Raw genomic sequence first — 26622 nt, forward strand, 5'->3', positions numbered from 1 at the left:
TGACAAAAAAAACAAGATTTGTTTAAAACAAAGAAGAAGAACATTCAAATGCTGCATAAAGCAAAAAAGAAAGAAATCAAAACTCCGGTTCTCCATGCAAACATTTGCTGAATGCAACACCAGTGCGCCATTCTCTGTGTCCAGGCGTCCGGCTCTGTACATTTCCACAAAAACGATACACTAAAATCCGTCCTCCAGCATTTAGGTGGCGCTTCGGGGGGAAGTCTTTGTACAAACATGTCCCCGCTCCCCCCCTGGCCAATGTGCTTAGCAGTACACAGACCAGTAGATGAGGTTAAAGAAGATGTAGGACCCGGGGAAGAACATCCGGGAGTACTTGTCGATGGCGTGAGTGTTCTGCATGATGTTGAGGGCGCGCAAGCTCCTCTTCTTCTTGGTGGCCGTGGACTCGCTGCTCACCGACAGGTGCACCACCATGTGCTCGGGCTTCTCGGACACCGACACCCCGCGCATCTCCTGCTCCTCCTCGGGGCCCAAGGGGTCCTCGGTGTAGCCCGCCAGGCTGTTGGTGTCAGCCTCGCTGTAGGTGCCGTCCAGCATGGCCATGGTGCGTGTGTGGGAGATCCCGCAGGTGCATGCGAGGGACTGAGGGAAAAGGTAGGAGAAACGGCGATCAGAACAACGACAGAGACGACAGAGTTATGCTATTTTTGGCATGAAAAATATAATTTAGATGCTAAACGAGGCGTCATCATGCGCTTGGAGAACAGGGCGGGAGGAAAGGTCACTTTAAGTTGTTATAAACACGATTTGAGAGTTGTGAAGAGAGGGCAGGAGAGAGCAAGATTTTGATAATAAACAACGGAAATTAAATGACCTCGCTCCCTATCTTCCGCCACCGCTAAGAACATTATGTTCTTAGAGGCGATTACCGTGTGTGTGCGCATGTGATTAATAGGCAAGATGGATAGCTTGTACCAATCAGGCGAGATAGGCCCTGATTGGTCAGAAATGTGTACGGGAGCGACCTAAAATCGAAATTGTCTCATACAGAGCTTATCACTAACTAGCGGTAAGTGGTCATGACATTTCGAACAAATTCCACTCAATGATAGCGATTGTATCTTACTGACAGCATCTTTAAAGATAGAAGATTATGTCTTCAGTAGATAGTTGATGAAAAATCAGTTATTTTAGGACACTTCCCTGACAGCAAAGTATATGATTTAATCAAGCATTATCATGGGAAGACACAGGCAAGCAAATGACCAAGCTTCTTCAGCGAGGCAAAGGGTGTGCATGATTGTTATAGGGGAACATTCACACTGTGGGCAGTAACAACAAAGGCAAAGAAAGGTTAGGGGAGTGTCCATCATGGATAATTAAGGATTGGCCACGGCTGAAGTCCGCCATGGTGAAACAGGCCAAGTTAATTTGCAATACGCTCTTGACGGAAGCAGTCTACAAGGATAAAAGACAGCTTAAGGATTCTACACAACAATGGAGTCAGGAGATGGGCAATGGCCTCCGTATCAGACGTAATGTGAATGCTAACTAACCTCAAACTACTCAATTGGAGAGAGGAAGGGAACCATCTCTAAATGCAAGGATAATTTATACAAATTTGATTAAAGGAGACTATTATGGTGTTTTCCCAACAAGTAAACATAGTATTTGAGTTCCAGAAAACATGTTTTTGAAGCTGTTTGCTGGCTTTTAGGAAAGAAAATCTCGCCTACCGCTATTCCCCTCTGTTTCAGTCCCTTCAGAATGTGCTGTTTCTGATGTCTTTAATGTAAATGAGCTGCTGCCCATTGACCAATGAGCTGTCAGACTGAACCACAGCATGGAGGAGAAGGGATTGTTGCCGTTTGCGGACTCCTGGAGCTCTATATCTATTGTGGCAACCCCCAAATATCTAATGCCACGGCCAAAAGCTATGTGCGCCTCGGATGATATTATGAATCATAAAGACTGCATCTGACGTCTCTGGTACTTCAACAACAAGTAAAGCCTCGTAGTTGGGGATATCTTGGCCATGGTTGAGAAGAATTGGTGGAAAAGGAACTTTGGCCTTGACTCTCTGAAGTCCATGAACCCCGACATGGAGGAGAAAGGGATTGTACTCCTGGAGCTGAGGTGCCGGACTGCCGCCGAGCTCCTCCCGCGCAGGAGATGCCAGCTTTGGCGGCAGTTCAGCTCCCGGAGCACGCCCGCCGGAGCTGCCGGATTGCCGCCGAAGCTTCGGAAGCAGTCCAGCAGCTCTGGCGGGGGGAGCTCGGCGGCAGTCCGGCAGAGTGAGGGATTGTATTCCCGGAGCTGAGCTGCCTAGTGATGGGTCGTTCGCGAACGAGTCGGCCCAAAGAGCCGGCTCTTTTAAGTGAACGATGGGAGTCGGCTCCCGAACGCAAGCCGTTGTCTTTTTTTTTCTCCCGCGTTACGGGTGCTACATGCATTCATTCTACGCGTGCTATTTGTGTCACGGCACATGCATGGCGGCCAGCAACTGATCATGAAAACAAGCAGCGAGGGGCGGGGGATTTCGATGCACGACACACGTTGCCTGTGACTGACAGGAGGAAAAGAGGAGAGAGACAGTGCGAGCGTGTGAGCACAAGATGAATGAGACAAGGAAAAGAAGCAGCGTTTGGATGCATTTTGACCAGTGTGAGAACACAAAGGCAAAATGCAGAATGTGCAATAGTAAGATTTCATATCGAGCAGGATCCACTCACAACCTGCACAGATACTTGAGGACTGTGCATCCAATTGTTCAGTTGGAAGACCAGAGGCAGGCTGGTATGCCTGCTTCTGCCATAGCCTCTAATACTCCACCTCTTGCTGCTGCTGCTACTACAGTAGGCCCCCATGCTTCAGGTAGCATACGACCAACAGCAGCACAGAGCTCTATAAGCCAATTCATTTCAAAACCTTTGACCCCAGCAAGACAAAACAGAATTGATGAAGAATTGGCTAAAATGATTGCAAGTGATTTCCAACCGTTCTCAATTGTGGAGGACAAGGGATTCAGAAGTTTCACACAGGCTCTCAATCCTATGTATGTTCCTCCAAGCAGGAAAACACTCTCAAAAAATGATTCCAAGACTGTATGACCATCGGTATGACGGCATGGCACCATTATAAAAGGTATACGTAAGCGGTAATATGAAGAGCCGTATGGGAGCTGAAAGAGCCAGCTCTTGTTGGTGAGCCGTTCCAAGAGATCCGGCTCACTAAAAAGAGCCGTAATTCCCATCACCAGAGCTGCCGCAGAGTTACCCCCGTCGGAGCTGCCCTTCCGCTGGTCCGCAAAATCTTAGCTAGGCTCTGATTGGAAGGGAGTGGGGAAGTGGGAGGTAATATTCAACTGTCAGCGCCGAAACGGACCCCCTCGTTTGGTAACTGTAGGCGGGGTACTTTCAGAAATGCATATAGAATTGCAAAACAGCACCCAAAATCCCAGGAAAAGTGCTGTTTTCGTAATATGTCCCCTTTAAATTTCATTAGAAACAATGTAAACAAGTTTAAATCCTTTATATCTAAATGGTAAATGGACTGCATTTATATAGCGCTTTTCTAACCAGTGGCCACTCAAAGCGCTTTTACAATATTGCCTCATATTCGACCATTCATTCACACATTCACAAACCGACGGCGGAGTCAGCCACGCAGGGCAAGCCAGCTGGTCTGGAGCAGTTAGGGTGAGGAGTCTTGCTCAGGGGACACCTCGACACTCAGCTTGGAGGAGCCGGGGATCGAACAAGCAACCTTCCGGTTACCAGTCAACCCACTCTACCTCCTTAGCCACATGCCGCCGAGTTTGTTTATGATCATCAGGATTCACCTTTCCGCCATTTCTTTCCTCTTACTTGGTGCAATGTTTACCTGTGACCTCGCCCGTTCCCTCATCTTGCGCTCGCGCCGGTCCTGGACGGTGGACAGGTAGTTGACGGCGGCATACTCCAACACGGACAGGAAGACGAAGACGAAGCTGACCCACAGGTAGATGTCCACCGCCTTGATGTAGGACACCCTGGGCATTGAGGCGTTGACCCCCGTGATGATGGTAGACATGGTGAGCACCGTGGTGATGCCTGGAGAGCGAACACACACACAGGAGGGCAGCGCAGTGTTAAAGTGCTGCGTCGTCCAACCGCTCGTGTCAAATATTAGCATTTTGTCGGTTTAATGAGTTTCCCGTCAGCCGCTCTGCCAGAATGAAGGGTGTGGGTAAACAATCTGAATCTTATCAAGCCCCCTCACCCCAAAAGACAAAGAAAACAGATGGCGGAAAAAGGAAACGCAGTACATGACAAAACACAGCAAAGTGAAAAATGGTTAATAGCATTACGACGATAAATGAACCTACCCTGACGCATATAATAAATGCATGTTTCGTGTCTTAGTGTCAATGTGGGGGCCTGTGTGTGCTTGGTGGCGTCTGTGCACGCATTTGTGTGTGTGTGTGCGCACGCCGTTGATGGATTGAGTGCTCAGCGAAGCTAAGTAATGTACAAGTCACACCAAAAGAATTCAGGGAGTTCTTTACAAATTAACAAAAACCACGCAACATCAATCAGCAAAAAATAAATCATCCTCCCATCCCCTCATCAGGCATGCAGAGTGCTCAACAGACAGCATTGGAAGGGGTTCTGGAGGCTGTCGACGCACCAAGGGAGACTCGCGCCGGCACGGCCCGCCGGTCGATCCAGAAGGACACCCAGGATAGCATGACCATCAGGGTGGCCGGGAAGTAGGTCTGCAGCAGGAAGAAGAAGATGTGGCGCCGCAGGGTGAAGTTGATGTACAGACGGTTGTACCAGCCTGTAATGAAAAGGGAGGGAAGAATCATACAGGGGGAGGGTGGATAAATGATGTTGTTTGGAAAGATCTGACAGGGGAATATCATGTTGGTGCCAGCAACATAGTCGACATTATGCATCATAATAAAACATGAATTGTTGAGCTATTAAGCGGTTGGCAATGTATTTGCCAACATAAACACAGGCCTCTGTGTCTTCTGTGCCCTTTTTGCTTTACGACCAAACAAGAAGCATACAAACACATTTCTGTGTTTTAATTTGGTTTGCAGCAGTTTTGTAGCTCAATTTACTCCTGTGCCTTTATGTCTTGTTTTCTCTACATCTCAATGTAAACCGTGTGTGTGGGTGTGCTCAGAAAATGTACAGGGGATGTGTTCCCTTGATTGTATACCTGTGCTGCTGTAGAAAGCCAGGCGGGATGTGGTGTGGAATTTCTGGATGAGGAACTGAGACAATGATATTCGGTCGTCTGTGCTGAGGGACTCGTCGCCACTCTTCCAGTACAGCATGAGGTCCTCGTCGGTGTAGGCATCTGGCACACATCCGCCAAGCAAACGCCATGCAATTAAAGGTGCTGTTGGGAAAGCTAAAAAAAAGCTATCACTTGAGTTGAATTTGTTGGAAATGCCATGGCTATGCGATGGCCTTTTGTTTGTGAAATACTTTTTGAGAATATTGGCACCGAGTTGACTGCCCCTACCTTGATTTTTAGCCGTTTTTCAACCACTGCCAGCTGATTTCTGACCCATCTGGGCATCGCTTACCGGATTAGTTTAATGAATCCATCTTGCCTGTCAATCCCAGGTGTGTGAAATGCAACACCCAATAGTGGGCCAACAAGGGAAGTAGCAGTGAGGGAGATTTTGTTTAAAATCTTCAAAGTCTCTACAGCAGCTTTAAATAATCATTCAAGATGCCCTTTTTCTTGCATGTGGTGCTGATGTTCTAAGTGGTTGTTCTTTCCAAGGTAGAAATATCAGTGCCAATTTCACAGAACCGTTCTGTGTGTAGAGATAGCACAGTGAGGTCTGGTTTGGGAAATATGATTTGCATGGGTTCAGCCTGCATGTAGTTATCTTATCATTGTGAGGCCTTGAAGTGGGCAGTCCAGATCTGGATACTGGATACCAGATATTGATTACCTGTTCAGTCATAACAGCCTTATAAATACTAGGGGTGTAAAAACCTTCTCATAGTCTGAGGATTTTTTTTCCTTTTGTCTTGTGTGTTTACATTATTGTAGTCAGTTATTATAACTTTTTAAAATATAAAAATTACAAAATCCAATACAGAGGACATTCTGCTTTCATGCCATAATTTGCCACGCCGCCTTTCTTAGTGCACAGTGGACTGGACTACATCCCAGTAACCCTATGTACTGACTACAGAATCTATTTTAAATCGGGAAATCGAATCTTGATATTTAAAAATATATACATTCAATGATGAGACAAAACGACTTCCAAAAATCCAAGCCGTTAAAAGTGCCGGACAGGTTCAATTAATATCACTGGCGAAAAAATCAGGCTCAAGTGGGATGATTTCCAACTCCATGGAAGTGATTAACAGCAAAACAACCCACCAATCAGCAGCACTCTGAGGCATCTATATTTAGCGACACAATGAAAAGGAGAGGCAATTTCTTTGGAAGGATTCCAATCTTTCAAATGATAAAATGGTGGTGGTGCTGAGACACTGTGAATTAATTGTTGTCTGTAGCACAGGGAACAGTGATGCACTTAGCTTGGTCCCCGTCCAGGGTTCCATCCACCAGGTGAACTAATGGAAGGCTACTCACTTGTTTATTATTTTAAGCTCTTGAGTGACATGCCTGTTTTTGAATGCCAATTAACCCGGACTACCCTGCAGATGCATTCGGACATGACCTTACGTACTCTGTCTCCCTCTCGGTCTGTCTCTCACCAGTCTCTGTATTTGCCTCCACATCATGATTTAGTCAATGTGCACGCTGGTGATTAACAACATAAGTGCACTGCTTCTTGTTCCACAGTTAATATGATTGGTTGAATGCCCAAGCCACAAAAGATCTTAACTGCGCAAATGTTGGATTTGTTGTTGAGAGAGTGCTTACGCTGTTGAGGTTGAAACGCTTCACGTCATGTGTTATTTGATTCATTAATGTTAACTTAGTAAGGCCAAGAGTTCTTAGTTATGCCTTATTTATTTTTTATTGTTATCCCATTTCAGGGCCGTATTTCTTACCATTTAATCATGTTGTTATGTGCTACATTCTTGCATTTTGTTTTGCAAAAATGTTGTTTTCCCTTTTTAATTCGATTTTTCATTGATCATTTGACATTTGAGCCAAATGGCAGATTTCTGGTTGTTACAACAGCCAGGGTTTGATTGAGTAAATTTCCTCTGACAGGGAGATGCAATTCCTCCAACAAACAACCATAATAAAATAGATTATTATTAATATACCGATTCATATAAATGATGTTCTCCAACACTCACAACTCTCCAACTCCAGCGAGCATGTTTGGGAGTCCAGTGGGAAGCGGCTGAAGTCCATGTTGCAGGCTGCTGTAACCGTCACCCTGTTCAACACAGAAGCATGGAGAGCAATGAACACCCGATACAAGGCACACTGGGATATTATAGACATGCTGATGAAAGCCCCCAGGGGAAGCCATGCTGTGTGGGACACTATCGCCTGCATGCTCTCCTCACAAGTTAGTGAACACCGGCTCTAAGGGTTGCAACGAAAATAACAAACACAGAGGAGGGCTGTGGAAAATGATGAGCATATCATGGTGGGAATACCAGCCAAGCACACGCGCACACACACACACACACACACACGCACACACGCACGCACGCACGCACGCACGCACGCACGCACGCACGCACGCACGCACACAAACACACACACACACACATTATTAAACACACACACACACACATATAAACATATACACTCACACACAGATTAAAACACACACACATACACATATACACACATAAAACACAAACATGCACACACGCACACGCATACACACCATGAGCATACGCACCCGTGCTCACACAGACACACGTGTACACACACACACAAACACAGCATATTTGATAATTGCATTTCATAAAGAGTATAATAATGTTCATAAAGAATATGATAATGTAAACCTCCCCGTTTTTTGTGCCCTTTAAATGTCAGGCTCCTTCTAATGGATTCAAAGATGTCCCCCCCCCCCATATTTATATAGTACTGTCTTGTTAATCATCTTTGGGTGTTTTTTTTTATTTTGTTACCCTGGGTGCTCCTTACGACCCTCTCTTGATAAGGAGTGCTTAATATAGCTTCCTGTTCAGAGCTGGGTAACATTTTTAAAGAATAGTGGCCTGGCCCTGCTTATGGTGACTACACCGTAACGATAGTCCTGAATAATAATTATAGTATCGTCAATATTTTGTTGATCTGGGTACTTCCACAGTGAATACTCACTTATGGTGTTACTGAACAAGATTCTCAAGGATCAAGGATGGGTTTTTTAAACTGGTTGAATGAATGTTCCTAGCAATGCTTGTACAACAAGAACTTAATTCATCCGGATTTATCAAAGTCCTCCAGGTGAGCAGTTTCTTAAAGTGTATCTGTGTAACATGTTTCAATGACTGAACATCAACCACAATAAATGCTTTTCCAGTAGTGTTCTTTGTGTTGGCTACACTTTGTGTACTTTCCTCGTATTCTCTAACGTGTTGAAGTGAATTCAGTGACACCATGAGTGCTATGACTCATGCAAGACCTTTTCTTAAATGTTAATGATTCTGAACAGAACATTTCTCGGTTTTGGTTTTGGTTCACAAAATATGTATGTACATGTTGTTCTGCTTTGTGATAAACACCTCTTACAGCACAAATCACACTATTTGTACTTGACCATTATGACATGACATTGGATTCTGTCCAATTGCTGCTGTGTAGGATAGAAACCAGGACAATAGCAATGGCCATGAAAATGGCCGTTGCCACCATTGGGCTACAGAAGCTTTTTAACTTATTAACGACCAAAAGGATTTCAAAGACGGCATATACCAGCGGCATTTCTTCTCATCAGAGGTATGTGCAACAAAAGCAGAATTTTATGAAAAAGATTGATCACTGATTCTTGAGAGTCGGGGCAAAACATGTCCTACATAGAAAAGTCTAATTTATATCAAAAATGAAGAAATTCATCATGATTGACATACTTACAAAGTTAAATCTAAAGGAATTGTATATACCTATGTGATTTTTAGAATATACTTTTTTATCTTTTTGGGGAAAATTTGTTTAAATGTATGTTCTGTGGTTAGAAGGTCAATGTTATTGCACTTGTCCTCAGCAAGAGGTCACAATGTTGACCATCCCAAAAAACTTTAAAAAAGCTCTACAATTGTGAAAACATATACATCAAATAAAAAAGAAGGGGTATAAATATAAAAAACAATGCATGAAGTAAACATCAAACAATATTTTCCATAAAAATCTGCCTGTCAAAGTTGTGTCCTCAGTTTCTGTCAACTCCGTCAGATTTCTTCATAAGCCTCAATAAATCAGGAAAAAGCATGGTCAGCTATATCCCTGAGGACCCCTTTTCATCTCCATGCCTGTGGTGAATGCAAGACTACCACACATGCTCTGGTATGTTTTACATTTTTTAGTATTTTAGACAATCAATGTCAATATTCCTATGGTCACAGCTGGACCATGTCAATACTATCTTTCTGTTGAGATACTTTTTTTTAAACCATGGAGGATTGAATTTAAGCATTTTAGTGAGGTTATTGGAAAACTTAGCAACTGAGGAAAAACTAGCTAGCTGCAGTGTACAGTACATGTTTTGGCGGGAAAATTAGGATGTCCTTACGTCAACTCCGTCAGACGTCAAATCCTTCAGGTTTTATGTCTGACGGAGTTGACCTATAAGCTGACAGAGTTGACAAATCCACCAATAACCTCTTAATGTGCTAATATAATATCATTTGTGACTATAGTAAAGGGTTAAAATGTTATTTCAGGGTTTTATTTACACATAAATGTACATACATAGCATGCATTACATTATTTAACCATACACATCTGACTTGTAGAGGATGGGCAGGCAGTGGTCTGCTTATTATTGCATAACATGTAACTTTCCCAGAACATATATCTATATATCGATAGAGATGAGAAGCCAGTGTGTAGATTTTCATAACATCTGGTTATGAAAACTACATCCCGCACCTTGAGGATTTTACATCCATCCTTCCATCAATCAATCATGTCAAGTAAATAGAAATCTGATTCTATAGTCTTATTTAAGTAAAATTTTCATTATTTCAATTTGTATTGTAGGAAAGCATGGCAAGACAGAAATTGTCAGTTGAGGACAAAAAGGAGAAGAAATAGAGAGTACCAACGAAAGAGAAGGGAAAAATTAAACAGTGACCAAGAGAGCAAACATGCTAAGCAAGAGAAGGAAAGACAAAGGTGGAAGAAGAGAGTTACAGGTGTAACGGGTACAAATAGACTGCGCCTTTAAGACGCATGACGGACCCGGAAAAGGAAAGAGGCGGGAGAGAAAAGGAGCGGGAAGGGGGAGCGGAAGATAGTGAAGGACCCCGGCGGTGTGCAATGCGAAGTAAGGCGGTTGCATGTTGTTTTTTTCGTTTTGTTTTATTAGTGCTAAGTTAAGTCTCGTACGATTTGAAGTCAACTCGGTCGCTGGGAGTAGTGCGGCGGTTTTGAGCGTTTCTTTGTGGACTGAGTCTGGACGTCAGTGAAAGCGACGGGGGAAAGAGGCTCTCCATGTGATTATTACGAGGAATGACGCTGTCCTGCGTGGTTGCCTAGAGCTGCCCGAAAGCTGGGGACGTGTCAGGAGAAGTTTGCCCTGCCAGCCATCGCACATCCCGAAGTGCTATCCCTGCTGCGGTATCTGTAATCCCTGCACCACACCATTTACACTGAAACTGAAGACACACACCGTGCGCAGCCCGAACAGAACTGTGACTCAACGAACTAACGCTGCGCCGACACACACACACACACGCACACGCACACACACTAGAGATGGAAATTAACTTTTTTGCCCACCAGCCACTGTGGCAGGTAGATTTAAAAATCTACCAGCCACTCATCTTTTTTACCAGCCACTTTTTATATACTATATTTTTTTGAATATATGCAGACATTTTAAACAATACAATAGTAACAAAAAAAGAAAAGAAAAGTGTTTTTCATACACATCATTTTTTCCGTCAGAAGTGATTTTTACTGTAAGTAGGTGCTACCAAGGAACTGAGTTGAAAATGTTACACTCTTACCGCATATGATAAACAATACACAGGTATCTGCCATGTTAAGTCATGTTTATTTCAAAGGTGTTACGATGACAAGTTTGGGGATAATTTGTCTATACAAAATATTTTCAATAAAAAACAATAAAACAACATGCATGGCTACACCATCATAAGTCAATAGGAACATTTGTTTTTTCAGTGCACTGGCCTTTTCATTTCTTCAATTCAACGAGATGTTTAATGAAATATGCCCCTATAATGCAACAGATGTATCCTCTCGGTATAGGAAGACTCATACTCTGCCTATGCATTCAAAATTAAACATTTGAAAACAGGCCATGAAGAAACAAGAACAAGAAACAATGACTTAATAAGTGCAAGACACATTGAAAAACGTCAGAATACATTAAATTATATAATATATATATATAGGAACTCATTAGCGTATCTGTTTGTGTACGTTCGCTAGGCAGCCCTGCTATTGCGCATTCACAGACTGGCTTTTGTCAAAGGAATACCCGGTCAATGATGGATTTAATATGGACACAAACGACTAAAAATTGGATCTTTGTATGGATTTATATGCACGATACGGGATGAATTGATAAACTCCTGTAAGGGCTACGATGGCACAGATGACAGCTGATTTGGAACAGAACAGCAAAGTAAGGAACTCCGACTTTTTTACTGTTCAATTATTAATGTTGTTTTTGAACGAGTATTGGAATACTCGCTTGGAATATCCAACGAGTATTCTAAGCCTGTAAAATGGTATTCGGGACAGCCCTACCTCTTAGCACACACACTTGACATCTGTTTTGACCAGACTGACAGAAAGCAGCAGTTTGCCAAACAAGTGAGCAGAGCTCTAAGGTTATCCAACATGCTAGTTTTTCGACATCAACAAACTATTGCATTAGGCCTAATAGAAAATAAAAAATTAACTTACGTGCAGTGCCATTCGAATTCTTGAAATGGCCTTCCCTTTTTGGAAATTGCGTGTGCATTTCGAAATAGTAGAGCCAATTTAAGATCACACCGAGTATGAAGTAGGCAGTGCAGGGCAATAACACATCCAACACACCCAACCACACACACCCAGCCACACTCACACACACACACACACACACACACACACACACACACACACACGTGCACACACACACACGCCACTTTAAAAAAGAAAATCAGGATGAAGACCAAGTAAATGACTACTAACAAAGGAGGAAAGGAAGAGGAGAAGAGGTGTATGAGAAAGGAGAGCAGGAAGTGGTGTAGGGGAGGTAGATAAAAACAGAGTGGGAGGAGGGCCCCTGGTTTCCCTTATTGTTTTTTTGATAGTTGGAAACAGTGTATGTGCAATATGTTTATTATAATTTGCTTGGCAGTAAGTTATATACTCTAATAACAAGGAGTAGTTTTAGTAGTAGTGTTTAAAAAGCATATTTTTTCAATAATCAGCAATGCACACACATTTTTTGTCAACACTGTCAGTTTTTCGTCAACACCTTCAGATCTTCGTCAACAGTGTTAGATGTATGTTTTTGGTTTTTTTTGGTGAAAAAAAAAACTTCCTTCAGTTTATGTTGTTTTTGTAATAAAGGACCATCTGATCTACATCCTCTTGTGTCTTATTTATTTAAGGAATTTGTTTTTACAATATTGAAATTAAAAAAAAAGTTTGAAAATGCAAATATTTAGAAATCTGGGTGTTCAGAATAGTGTGAAATCACAACTTAATTTTATATATTGTATTTCATTTATACTTTTTACTGTGTCTGGTAGAGTTGACACAAATCCAGTTCTGATGGGAAACATGTTAATTTGTTAAAAGTGTGTTTTTATTCAGAACCTGTTCCTTTACATGGTTAAATAGCTAAGACCTTTCTCTGCAGAAACATATAACTCTAATTAATATAGTGTGCATTTAAAAAAAAGTTTTTTAAAACATGTTTTGTCCCGACTCAAGAATCAACGAGATAATATGGCAATCAGCCAAATGCTAATAATGTCAAATGCTTTGCACATACAGCTGCATTAGGCACCTGTGAATGACTATTACCAAGACCACACTCAGAAATGACTTAAGTTGTATTTGCGTACACCTTTGACCCATAGCTATGGAGAGGCTCAGTCAAAGCAAATAGAGAGAGTGATACATTATAAAGAGATTATTAATGGAGCTGCCACATCCATTCATAAAGGGCAATGGTCATGGCAGAACAAACATATAGGAATAAATGTTTTACCAATAATTATCCATTCATGAGTAGTGAGTATTTACTTTTGTTCACTTCATATTTTGATCAACCTGCTCATTGGGGGCGGCTGCAATGGGGCCCAAACTTTGCCGTTCTCACATCCAAATGTACTGTGGTTGGCCACTACCTTCCTTAAGATCAAATGCTTCACAACTTGTTTGTCTAACAAAAAATAGGGCAGTCCGATCACACATTTCTACATTAACCTTTGTTATACGTCATGTATTATATTTCTCAATAATACCCTTCATTTTGAATTCAAAATTGGTTTAATTAATCTGGCAGATCAAAAGACATTGAACCTTTTAACAATGAATGTTGGTGTAACAATCTGTTACAAATACACTTGTTATTAATTTCATTCATATTCAAATTATTAATCAAAATCAGTGGCCTCAGCCATGAATAAATCTAGCAACAACTGATCATGTTATTAACATTCAACAGAAATTGCCTGATATAAATACATCAAGCAACAAGTGATCATGTTGTTTTCATTCAACAGAAGTCTTAGCATATCTTTTCAAAAACCCACTACCTCAAAGAATCTCTCATAAGTGCACAATTCTGCTACATCACAGCACTCTGTTGACTCTAAAGTAAACAAAAACCTATCAGTGTCTGAGTGTGATTCTGATTCATCAGCCCACATCCTTATCAACTGATCATCAAGACATATATATAATATTTTTGAATATATGCAGTACAATGATGCCTTATTACATTGAACACCTAATCATTGGGCACTACATATTCAAGGACAGCTGGCATGCAGTCTTTCACTGATTCAGAATCTACAGTATGAATCGGTCCTTTGTTTTACCAAGAATCCTTCGAACACGGAGGGAGGCTATTTTGTTACTGCGATAGCCTTGTGGAATATAAAACATATAGGCCTTTGTCCAACATAACTGAACCGATATTTTTCAAGGTCAAGTCCTGGTCGAATTTCCTTGTCTACCTTTAGCTTTCTCAATGTGGACAATTTTAGCTTGAAAAAACGTTTACTCTCAAAACGACATCCACACAGAGCAACGTTGGTGTGAACACAAAGAGCTTGCAGGGTCATGGGGGGGGGGGGGGGGGGATAAGATAGGGATAAAAACGGTTCCTGTTTGAAAACTTTGCACTGGCTCTCATTCTTGCTAAGAAACTGCTTTTGTTTCAGGACAAATCGATTCAGATTGCGATTCTGATGTTCTAATAAATAGTTTGTAGATTATTGTAGATCATTGGCCACAGAATGATTAAGCCTTGTAAAGGGGGTTCACACAACCACTGAAAGAGCATAAAAGTGAGTTATGAATCCAAAAATGTTATTGAATTACACACCTCTGGTTGACTAGGGTTTCTATTCGAATTTCGTTTCCATGCTGATTTACATTTGCACGTCGCAATTTGTAATCACAATGCCAATAATTATTCTTTCTTGAATAGTTTTTTTCCCCGTAATGATAGATTTGACACTTGATCAGTTCATCATGGTGATAACCACTAAGACGGGGCCTCGTACCTCAGGCTGTAGAGGACGTGTCCGTCCGGGAAGACGCGCAGCATGATGTTGTCCGTGGTGGTGTCGTGGATGAACGAGCGCTTGGAGTGGACGAAGAACACGTCGGGCACCCAGATCTTCTTGACCAGGCGCCCGTCAAATGTCATGCTCTTGTTGGTGCTGCTGGTGAACGACAGGCGCTCGTCCTTCCAGTAGTGACGCAGGTACAGCGTCATTGTGAAGTCCTGGGGAGACAACAACATTCAATCAATGAATAAATACTTTTTTTTTTAACCATTTTCATTTTTTAACCATTTTCACACATCTGTGGGTGCTTCTGCAAAATTTGACATTTATTTTGACATAAAAAGATTTGGTTTATGATGTTCTCTCCATTGGGTGTTCCTTTGGTCCGTTTGCCAGTGCAAAGAGCCCTTTAGCTCTTTAGGAGTTGTTGCGGTGTTACTCTCCTACACAATGTAACTTTAATCCTTGCTGTGAATCATTACTTTAGATCAGTCATCTTTCATTGTCCCACTCGTATCGTCTATTAGCATATTGTTATGTGTCCAAAGTAGAATTAAAATTTTCACCTCAGCTATCAAAAAATCCAATCCAATGCATGTGTAATTATATTTATCCAGATCATATCATGCAAACGTTGAACTATGGAGAATTATCTGACAAAGAATATTGTCATTATTTATAACTATCATTTAGGGAGTTAGTGATGCTGAGTTCACAGAACTTTGCACAACATAGTGAAACTTCTGGCTGATTTACTTGAATAATACACATTAGATCCAAGGGTTTTCATAAGAAAATATTCTAATACGCGTTTTTCAAATTTTACAAAAATCATTAGGTATTTTTTAAGACTATGCCTGCCTCCTGATTTAATAATTCATTAAAGGTTGCTTGTTCACACAGTGCTAATAGACATCTGATGGTACTATCAAAGCACATGCTGATTGGCGTTCGTTGCCGATTGCCTGCTGATTCTGATTGGCTGAGTGGTTCTTGTCAGGAGCCTGTACCGTGACTGTCTTAATATACTTTCCTTGCCTATATAAAAAGGAAAAATTTAATTGCAGTTCCCTTGTTGACGACATCATAAACTTGAATGATTGTTCCAGAGCACAAACCTAATGATAGCACCTGTGCTTAGGAGGGGTGTTCCTTACCATGTCCACTTCAGAGATACTGTCTAAACTCTCCACTTGTACATCCACTCCTACAGGGATTGCTGGCCCTAGTAAACAGAAATTGGAAGCAATGGTTTCAGCAATGATGCACGGTCAAAAAACGCAAACATTTTTAGCAATGTCATCAAATGTTTGTTTATAGCTTGGGTGTGTGGGAAAGTTGGTTATGCGTTGTATTGCCATGTTTGACAAACACTTTGTCTTTTCCACTATGGGGTGTAGTGTGACACGGTAACCAATTTAAAATCCAATCTCACAATGAAAAACAATATTTTGTAATTCATCATCAATTGGAAGGGATCCGACATTCTAAAGTGCAATCGCAAAAATAAATAAAACAAACTTACGGTTTTAAAATGATTGTGGTTCTATACAAACCCATGCAAGGCATTTATGTGCTTGTGAACATACAGCTGATATTGTACCAATCTTTTTTACTACTCACACTCTCAAAAGTGTCCTTGCAGCGGAAAAAACACCAGGGAGCTATTTTAAAACAACTCCATATTCCATTTACTCTCAACGATGGCTGCTATTGAGCTGTTGATAGAATGACGCCACTTGTCCACCACACCAAGCATGCAATCTGACACAAGCCTTGACAGGCTGATCTGTGCACGCACCCAGATTTAGGACAAACCAGCGTGGTATAGTGCGCCCACATGTTCACACAGCCAAGGAAAAAGGTTTAGAAGTGATATGTGCTCATAGATATCAAGCAGTACTGTGTTCCTCAAAAGATTAGCAGAGGCGCTGAAGGGCTGATTATAGCGGCCAATTCTTTGTGCCGTGAGGGGAATGGTGAGCAGTTCTTTCCACAATGGCAGTAAGTGAGGAGGAGCGCCCCCTATCGCATGAATTACATCTTAAATATAGTCTCTTTCTCCCCTACTTCTGCTTCAAACGGAGGAATGAACAATTAGCGTTTGAGTAAAAAGCTTTGGGTCTCTAGGTTTTTATTAGCAATAGATAGATCACAGTGGAGTTTGATATGAAAGCGGTTCTCGTTACTCTGAAATAGGCCAACATTCAAGACGTTCTACTTCACATTCTTTGGTAAAGTAGGTTGGCTGTGAATGAATTGTGAGCTTTTGGCAGACAGACGCCTAAACCTCTTCCACTACAGTGCTGTGTTTGGCAGTCAGTGTGTCTTTCAGGAGTAGCAATTAAGGGAGTTCATTATCCTAATTGGCCTAATGACGGAACTGTGTAGGTGAATAACCTGTTACCATATTAGGTCCACGTTGCCAACGGAATTTTTTAATTAAACGGAGACTGGGGAATATGCCTTGAATGTTGATTATGTGAATTGTGTGGAAAGTTTGTGATGTTGCACACAGCGTTTTTAATCAATACTGACACTCATCAGTGTTTATTCCTCATGGTACATTGCACACCACCCCGTCTATGACCTTGGTTTGGCCATGATCCAATAATTCCAAACTGACCTTAAATAACTCTTGGCCAGCCACTACATATTACAGGCGAATGAGGCGCATCAGTAGAACTAGTTTCTTTATTATTTTGTCTCAGAACCATCTGGCTCTGAGACTAAATCTGTAAGTTAGATTTTATCTGTAAGTGTAAGTTATGATAATACATCATAGGCGATAAAAAAAGAAAGGGTTATGCCGAAGACTTGATGAATAGGGCTCTCCCCCTGGCAATGGATTGACATGTTTTGTCTGTTTTTTATCACTTACTATATCTGGTTTCTTCTTTGAAGGAATGATGATCTAAGATTGCTGTAAATGATTGACATAAGTAAGGAAGAGAAATGTGAAGGTAGAAGACACGTCACATGAATAATTCACTCTTTCTTTCCGTCATGTGGTCATATTAACTACCCATAAATATAGTGTCCATCCTGACCTTCTTAACATTTTCACATACAGACATACAACATACAAAATAAAGTGTGTCACTTATAACATAGTGTTATGAGTGACACCTTGTCCTACGATAACACATCTGGGAAGAGGGTCTTTAGAATATTAACACACTTTAAGTCCCATTCATGACTATTTTTAAGCATGCAACAGGATACGACACAATTGTCTAATTGTCTTTTCCAATCATTCCTATTATGCTATCTTTTGTGCTGATGACCTGTTTTACTTCACATACATTGAGACAATGAGAAAAGGGCGGAAGGCAAACTTGTGGTGTATGTATGCTGCTTTTGGGAGTTGGCTTTATTTTTAAACAATAGGGTTAATCAAGTATTTATTAGACCTCGGCTATTTCAGACTGAAGATTTTTGTTCCTGGTGTCACTTTTTTTTCATGGCTCAAGGCTGTCTTAATATCCCCAATACTGACTTTGACAACGGATAGAATTCAGACAGGGTTTCTTGTTTACTGGGTCTTTAACCTGCGGTAATACGTTAGTAAGCCGCAAACAAAATCAAATCCACAAATAAATCTGCATGGTACATCATCCATTCGCACACACACATACATTTAGCAGGATTTATAAATATTTCATGTCAGCTGTCATGGAATTGAACAGAGACTTTGTTGAGATTTAAACTAGGCTACATTACACGGTTTGACCCAGGCATTGAGGAAACTGATATCAATCACTTTCTCACACCATGAGATGACCTTATGCCTTATTGACTATCTCTACCAATATTCTTATGCATTTTAAATGTTCTTTAAAGTATGGAAAAAAACATAAAACAATGGCAAATGTGGCTCTTCTTTTTTTCAAAAAATATTCTAAATCAAAATATAATCAAGATAATTTCTTAATTGCAATTTCACTTCAAACATTTAGATTTTGGATTTTAGAAATTCAAGCTCAGTATTCAAAAGTGTTGAATTATTCACTCTGTAGGTTTGATCATAATTCATTCATTAATTTAGCTAGTGACTGTGGCATATTTCCATGATTATTGAAGCCTTGTGTTACACCTGACAGATTGTGCCCGGGGGAGACTCCTTACCCCACCTGCAAGCAGACTTCCTCTGTTGAATGATAAGTTATGTTCATTCCAACCACATTTGGTTAAGATGCTGTAAATCTCAATGATGTCTCGTTTAAACAATATAGTCATTCATTTCAATAACAGGGTATGGGGCTGGTGTGATGATCGTGCATCAGCAAATTAAACCTTACCGACCATAGAATTACATTTGGAAACCTGAGACTATTGCTACTAGTAGTCTACTACATTATTGGAACAACATTGCAACAATGCAATACATTTTCTAAAACACCATCCATCAAAATGATCCAACCATATTAAATGTGCCATTGCTGTGTTATGACACTGCGAATAAATGCATTTCTATTCAAAAGGAAGCATTGTGGAATCAGTTTCCTCTATTGGTTGTGGTGATTCTGTAAATAAAGAGCAGACAAAGCTGTCTTGTCATGGAACTGAAAAAGCTTGAACTGCTACAACCAGGTCTGTAGCGGAGGGGCGGGGGGGGGGGGGGGGGGAATGATGGATGGATTCCAATGGGATGGGTTTTCCGGATGTGATTTTGTGGAAAATAATGATCCCCTCATTGGCCTTCACCTACTATTCCGGTGGGGCAGCCCTCAGTCGTCCAGTTAGGGAGCAAAGTGTCATTTATATGGTAACAGCTGTCTTGTTGCTCAACAGATTGGTGCCCATGCTCTTATCTAACCCATAAGCAGGAGGAAACCTCTGCCAGTGTAATCTCATCATTACTCGAGCTGGGGTGGTAGCGGGAGGGGAGGGGCCCTGCAACAAGCTGGGCTCTGCGCTAACGCTAACAACGACAAGCTCAATGATCTAAGAACACTAGGGCTAGCCGCCGCCGCCGCCACGGCTGATGCCGCTGCCACGGCTGATGCCGCTGCTGCTATTTTAGTCCCCGCAAATTAAGCCCGCATCTCCAAGAGACATCTGGCACACTTCTCCATACATCAGCGAGCGCTGCTTAACGCTTCGGCCATGAACGCCAAATCTAACGAGCGTCTGCTCTGATTACTCTGTTCTAATGTTCCCCTTGAGCCACGGTGCCTCTCAGTCACAGCAACACACACTCACACGGGTTAACATGTCCGTTTAGCGCATCGGACCGAGGCCAGCGATGAACAAATCTGTTCATGACATTTTGAGTTGGCAGATGCTTTTCATCAGTCAACGTCCTCGGCGATCTCTTTCCAGTAGATAATGGCATTGCGTTATGAGCCCCCAGTGGAGAGTAAAATGGTATTCATTTGGATAGAAATGTTATGGGCACATCAATGAGCAGAAAATCAATGGATTATTCCACTCTTGCCTCTGAAGTGGCGTGACTTGATACAATCTCCTAATTGAATCTCTACAGGGACAACATCAAACTAATGGCTGCAACAATCACCGTCTCAAGGTTATAATAATGCGATGTTATTGGCCTTTCAGAGGGGAGGGGTCCATCGTCTGTGGGCATTGTTAGGAAGCCCAGCCTGAACAATGGAGTTTATGTTAAATGGCTTCTCAATAACAGTACCATGTTCACGCCTGAGTCCCACACCCAGGTAGGGATGCAATTCAAAACGCTGTATGAATTCACATACTTACATAGAGCCCGTGCACACATAGAGATCTCCCACTCCAGTATATGCTCACCCTACGCTAAGACGCTATTTTCTCATTCATCTTTTGTCAGAAGGGAGGGGGGGTTACTCAGGATTATTCTGAGATGTGTTTCTCGCGTGCCCCAAGACACTCTCCTCCTCTTTATATGCATGCTTTTTATCTCTGCGTTCACCTCCACCTAAAATAATTCTGGCACCCTAGACTTTTTCTTTTATCAGTGCCAACGCATTCAGCGCAAGGCCAAATGCTCATCAGAAGACTCATTGAAGAAGGCAAGGCGAGGGTTTTAGTATGTGTGTGACTGTGTTCTACGTGTGTGTTCTCCATTAGAATCGAATAGCGAGTAGCGCTGAGGCTAAAGGAGGTTGCTTTAAGCATGTTAGTAGCAACCCACACCATCCCCTGACCCTGTGAACTGAACCAAATCTGCTCACTGATAACGCAATACCGCATTATGATTTATTTTTTTCAGTTCAAACCCATGCCCGGGCATACAGTGTTCATCCAATCACAACCTTATAACTGACGCCAGTCGCTCTGTAGGCAACATCAAATGATCTGGCCAGAGGGGGGGAACCCCTGCCATCGCCCACGCCCATCGCACACAGGGATTAGCAACAAGCTTTAAAGTGTTATTTTATACTCCAGATTAAGCGGAACAGCCCAACCGTCCATGTATCTACTGCCATTGCCTTCTGGCGGTCGCGTGGATAAATAAATGAATAAATACAAAAATACATGTTTTAAATGTGTATCTAACAACGGCACCAACCTAATCAATGCATGCCATTCAAGGTAAAGATCAATTCTCGCTTTAAAGTGTTGCTACATCCCTTGCCTCTGGCGGTCCTATTCATGAATAAATAGAAAATATAACATAATAGAAAACATGATATAATAAAAATAACATTTTAATTGTGTCTAACAATTGCACGGTACCCACCTAATCAATGCCAGTCATTGATTAGGAATTTAACACATAGCAATGTGTGTTTGATTTCTTTGGCATCACGGTTTGAATGGGGAACATGAAACAGGTTTAGTTGTGCCCTGTTTGCTGCAAACACGAACACAAATGTTCCCCACCGCTCCCACAAAAACATATTTTTGTATCAAACAATCCCAACTATAGAGGGGAGGAAACATCAAACACAGAGAATTGTGACTTTTTCTCTATTGAACAAATTGCCATCTGAGCGTGTTTGCAGGGATTATCACAAACATGAAATCTAGACCATTTAGTAATGCGGTTGTTCCCTGTCTCACAGGGTTACATTTTTGGGTTTGGGGCCTGGGCAAGGGCTCATACTTGAAAGGCTGCCGACAAAACGTAAAAATCCTGGAGCAGAAATTTGAGTGAGCAACCCCAGGAGAGCATTTGCTGCTCCAATAGGCTTCAAACATTACCAATTGCACAACAGCAGCGCAGGAGTGCACAGTTTACGATGATGCAAGTCCTGTGGTTCGAACCTCATCTTGGCAGGCCGCATATAACCCGCACTGACAAGGCTGTCCACAATGGGTGGAGGGTAAGAGGGGAGCACTGTGCTTCTCCCAGGCTCTTGCCTTGTTGAGTTAGAAGGCAGATCAGGTGACGGGTGCAACCTGCAATCGATGCCCACCAAAGTAATTCCAGGTTATGGATCATGCCGCTATCTGTTCTTCAGATTTCGATTCAATTCAAATTACAATTTTAAAGAGGAGAATACCTCTGTGAGTCTAATTTTCCCTTACTAGAGATCGCCCCTGTTTTTGACAAAGGTGGTGTGCGTAGGTGTACATGGTGTGTGTTTTTTTAGGAGCTGTGGTCGCCCCCTATTTAGCACTATTTGTTCCCATTGGAAGACATTCTCTTCATCTGATTAGATTTTTCTTCAATCAGACCCAGCTATGAATCACATTCGTCTTCATATTGTTCAATACATTTTTTTTTAAATCATTGGCATTAAAAGGTACTCGATAAGGTAGGAGGAATGCTTCTCAAGGATAGATTGAAAAAAACGTGCAACGGAATATGGACACTGCAAATAAACCGAGGACTCTCTATAATAATGGCTAACAAAACAAGGTAAAAAATAAACACAATGTTTGTGGAACACAGCCAAATTACATGGTGCAGGCTGCACTTTCACTGTTGTGACGTGTTAAATGAAATGGGTTGCTACTGCGATGTTGGTCAGAGGCTGGTGGAACTTGGTGGACTGACACTGGCATACACATATCAACACCCAGACCACATCAAAGAGTCCGACACGTGCTGTAGGCTGCTAAAAGATATGCTGACAAGCTAGCAGGTTGTTCGGGCCTCCAAGAGAGTTGGGGTTGGATAGAGGCTGTTTTTTACCTCCAGCTGTGACAGTTCTGAACTGGCTGGGAGTGCATTTCTGCATTCTCTCAATGTCCTTTTTCCCCACCTTCCTTTTCCCACTCAAGGTTTATGTGCTTTTTTTAAGCACCTGCAACATTTTCCTTGAGTGCCTTATTTTTTTATTAGATGGAGGAGGCACATCATCCAATAAATATTGCTTCTCTTGAATACAATAACCGCAGCTAGGTCGTAATAACAGCTGTCTGAATCCGAACAACTGCAGTCTAACGTGTTTTTTTTTAGCGCCACAGCAATCCAGCACGCATGTGTTTAAAGGGAAGGCGGTCAGTAATCATGTGGCGGTGGCTGCTGTGCCCATTACGCACCTCCAAACGCGGGCCTCATGGTGAAGTCATGATCATCCACTTTGAGGAGATTCTCTGTCTTGGGCTTGCGAGACTTGGTCACGTCCGGGGGCTTCTTGGTCAAGGCACTAAGGAAATGAAATAGTAAAGAGGGGCAGAATATCATATCAGAATCAAGTCCCCCCCTGCTGAGAGCCTGCAGACAGACTACAGTCTGCTGGAGGAGAAACATCACGGCCATGCAACGCCTCTGACCCACAAGTGTGGCGCGTGTTTCTTTCCCCCTTTGTTGGGGAGTGTAACTGCATCGAGTGTCCAGCGAAGCCTGTCATGTTCCTCGCCATTTGCAAATTATTTTGTGAGGGGTCTCATAGTGCTGGATGTCTTACAGGGATCGTGTTCAATTGAGGGTAACAGCATGCAACAAAAGGCTGGAACAAGCCTCCCTGTGGAGCCCCAAATGGAGTTGAGATGCTATCCCCTCGTATTTATTAGTTTTCCATCTGATACCTGGGCTGCATATCCTATTCCGGCCATACAATACACAACTGCCTTCATTGCCTCATCCCGAAAAAAAAACCTAATATCCTGATCTGAGAGAGAGAGAGAGAGAGAGAGAGAGAGAGAGAGAGAGAGAGAGAGAGAGAGAGAGAGAGAGAGAGAGAGAGAGAGAGAGAGAGGGGGGGAGAGAGAGTGGGATAGACAGAGAGAGTGAGAGAGAGAAAGAGAGAGAGGAAAGGAGATGTAACATAATTGCATGTGATAGTGATGACGCAGAAGGCACTAATCACATCAGAGTAAAAGGTAAAAGCCCCAATAATGCATCCGTCCACGTCCACCATCAAAACAGCGTGCAGTATTTCTCTCTTTCTGTCTTCTAGTCACTCGTGACATAGACTTGTCCTAAAATTCATCCTCATGATTAAAAAAAAATATATATGTGAAAAGCAAGACATCTAATTACTAATCACACTATACTACATAGAACATCATTCTTTAATCGTTCTTATTTTACGAATGGGTGTTTGAATATCGATTTTTGGACAGCCCTGTTATGCAAAAAGACACTACATGCTTTATATGCTTTGTCCGATCAGATCAGAGAGGTCCTATCCACGGTGGACAGATGGGCCAAACGTTCCCACGGTGGCTGGCTCTGGAGCTCTAAGGTCTTTCCGTGTAATTAACCAGTAGGAAACCAACCCCCCCCCCCCCCCCCCCCCCCCCCCCCACACACACACACACACACACACACACACACACAGTGGCCGTGTCATCTACGGTCACCTGATTGGATCAATTGTGGGAGTTTGATCGTTAATAAAAACGATAATTAAACAGCGCGTCATGAAAATCAGTAGAAGTCACAGATAGGTTGATCCATGTGCTGCTGTCCTTATGCTGGTCGTTTTACTTTATTTCCTTTTTTAAAGTCAACGATGCAAATTTGGAAGTATTTTGTTTTTATACTTACGTGCCGTGCTTCTGCGTCTCCACAGTTCCGGTCCATCTCCGCACGCGGTGCCGGTGCCGGCTGCACTCTCCGGTAACGAGCAGACATAGAAGCACAACAAGTGATTTCACCCAATAAGGCATCATGCGCTGCACGGAATTCCACAGGTGAGTCCGAAAGCCCCGTTCAATCCACAGCCTTCCACAGACCGGCGCATTGTCGTCTCAGTGACAAGCTGCGAGCGCGAGAATGGTGATGATGAGAGTCATTGTGCCACGAGATGGAGAGTTAGAAATGAGCCCGATGAGAGTTCCCTGCACTTGACGATGGCTACGCTATACCGCGCGACATCTGCGCTGACACGCTCCCTCTGCTGCCTCTCTGCTCACGTCGGCGCGTCCGCACGACCTGCTCTGGTGGAGTGAATGGGTGGGAAAGTGGTGGTCGTGCGTCCTTGCGCTTACCCGTGCGCGCCCGTCCGTCAGCAGTGCGCGCTCGAGGGGCACCTCCTACCTGGCAGGCAGTGCGTGCGTATGTCTGTGCGCGTGCCCGCGCGTACGATCCGAACATCTGTGCAGCGAGGCTTGCAAAACGGGATTATATTGGCAGCAAAAAAGTACATTGTGTATAGACACAAGACATGCATTTAATACGGGGAAAAATGCATGTGTGTATGCTTGAAGTAGGCTATAGCATATATTTTAATGGTTAAAACAATTATAGGCCAATGCTATTTTATTGATATGCTATCAAGGTTATGTAGGGGGGGTAAAGATGAAATGCCAGATTTGATGCAGCAATGGTTTTCCTGCAGTAGGGCTAGTTGAATGAAGCTCTCAAGTAGCCTCACAGCAAGACCACTAGTTGGGAGACGGAGTGAGCATGGCAGATGCGCACCCCTTTGAAGATTTACTGGCCGCCCCTACACATGTGTCGTATTTCCCCGGAACTGTGTAGCCTTTGAGCAAAGCACGGCTCATCAGGGATTTAACAGTGTTCCGCTCTGGCTCAGCGTGAGCTGGCTCCTTGGCGATGTGTCAGAGAGCATAGCATATGTAAAAAAACGAGACAAACCCAACATTCTCCGGGACTCTCTCTCTCGCAATGTTTAAACAGACGAAGCCTTTTGGTTAATTTCAACATGTCCGCTCTGTCCATAGGCTATTTTTGAGTGGAACAATTAGTTCCACATACATTGCATTTTGGATTTGTATCCTCACAAAGGCAAATAATGTTTTTTCAGAAAAAAAAGAGAACAATCTGGTCACATACCCTGGACTCCAGGTCATTGTTATAATACAAAGACAGGCCTCTATACATAATACATAGAGTGATAGTGGGAGCTTCTGGCCATGCCTTGTTACACACAGAGGAGACAACAGACTGAGGTCATGTTGTGTTCATTGGGATTCCGGTGTTGTATGCAAGAACCACCACCACCAGCTCAAGTGTATCCGCCCGAATCCCCTCCCTCCTTCCCCCCTACCTCCCCTTGGATTGAGGGCTCTCCACCGCCAGTGGGGGACCAACCTACTGCTCTCACCTCTGTGCCATCCGCATTCACTCAACGACAATTTGGCTTATCAAACAGCCTAATTTCCTGCCAGGCGGCCGGCTAATACATCATGCATGGTAGGAGATGGGGTGTATATGTGTGTCTATGGTAGCGGTAGTTGACTGCCGCGGGGAAACACACCTTCACATTAACTTCTCCTTTACCACTGCTCCTTTCTCCAATCGGATTCTCAGGGTTGCTGAATATATAAGCAGTATTGTTTCCCCCTTCCCCACAGACAGTACTTTGCATTGTTCTTATTGTCTTGGATTTATCTTTTCTTATTCTTAAGCACTTTGTTTTGAAATGTGCAATATAAATAAAGTTATTATGTTCCCTAATGTGCA

At 42.6% G+C, this 26622-nt stretch overlaps 1 protein-coding gene across 1 annotated transcript; it reads right to left on the reverse strand.

The window, feature by feature from the left end:
• Positions 1–267: 267 nt before the first annotated feature.
• Positions 268–24866, reverse strand: gabrr2a (gamma-aminobutyric acid type A receptor subunit rho2a; the record flags this gene model as incomplete). Its single annotated transcript, XM_079752977.1, has 9 exons — positions 268–606; positions 3847–4055; positions 4633–4785; positions 5176–5316; positions 7263–7345; positions 14850–15073; positions 16013–16080; positions 23289–23395; positions 24742–24866. The coding sequence occupies 9 exons, from the start codon at positions 24864–24866 to the stop codon at positions 268–270; spliced, it is 1449 nt and encodes a 482-aa protein (XP_079609103.1).
• Between the last annotated feature and the right edge of the window lie 1756 nt (positions 24867–26622).

Source organism: Pollachius pollachius (genome assembly GCF_949987615.1).
Source record: "Pollachius pollachius genome assembly, chromosome: 15".
Taxonomy (NCBI): domain Eukaryota; kingdom Metazoa; phylum Chordata; class Actinopteri; order Gadiformes; family Gadidae; genus Pollachius; species Pollachius pollachius.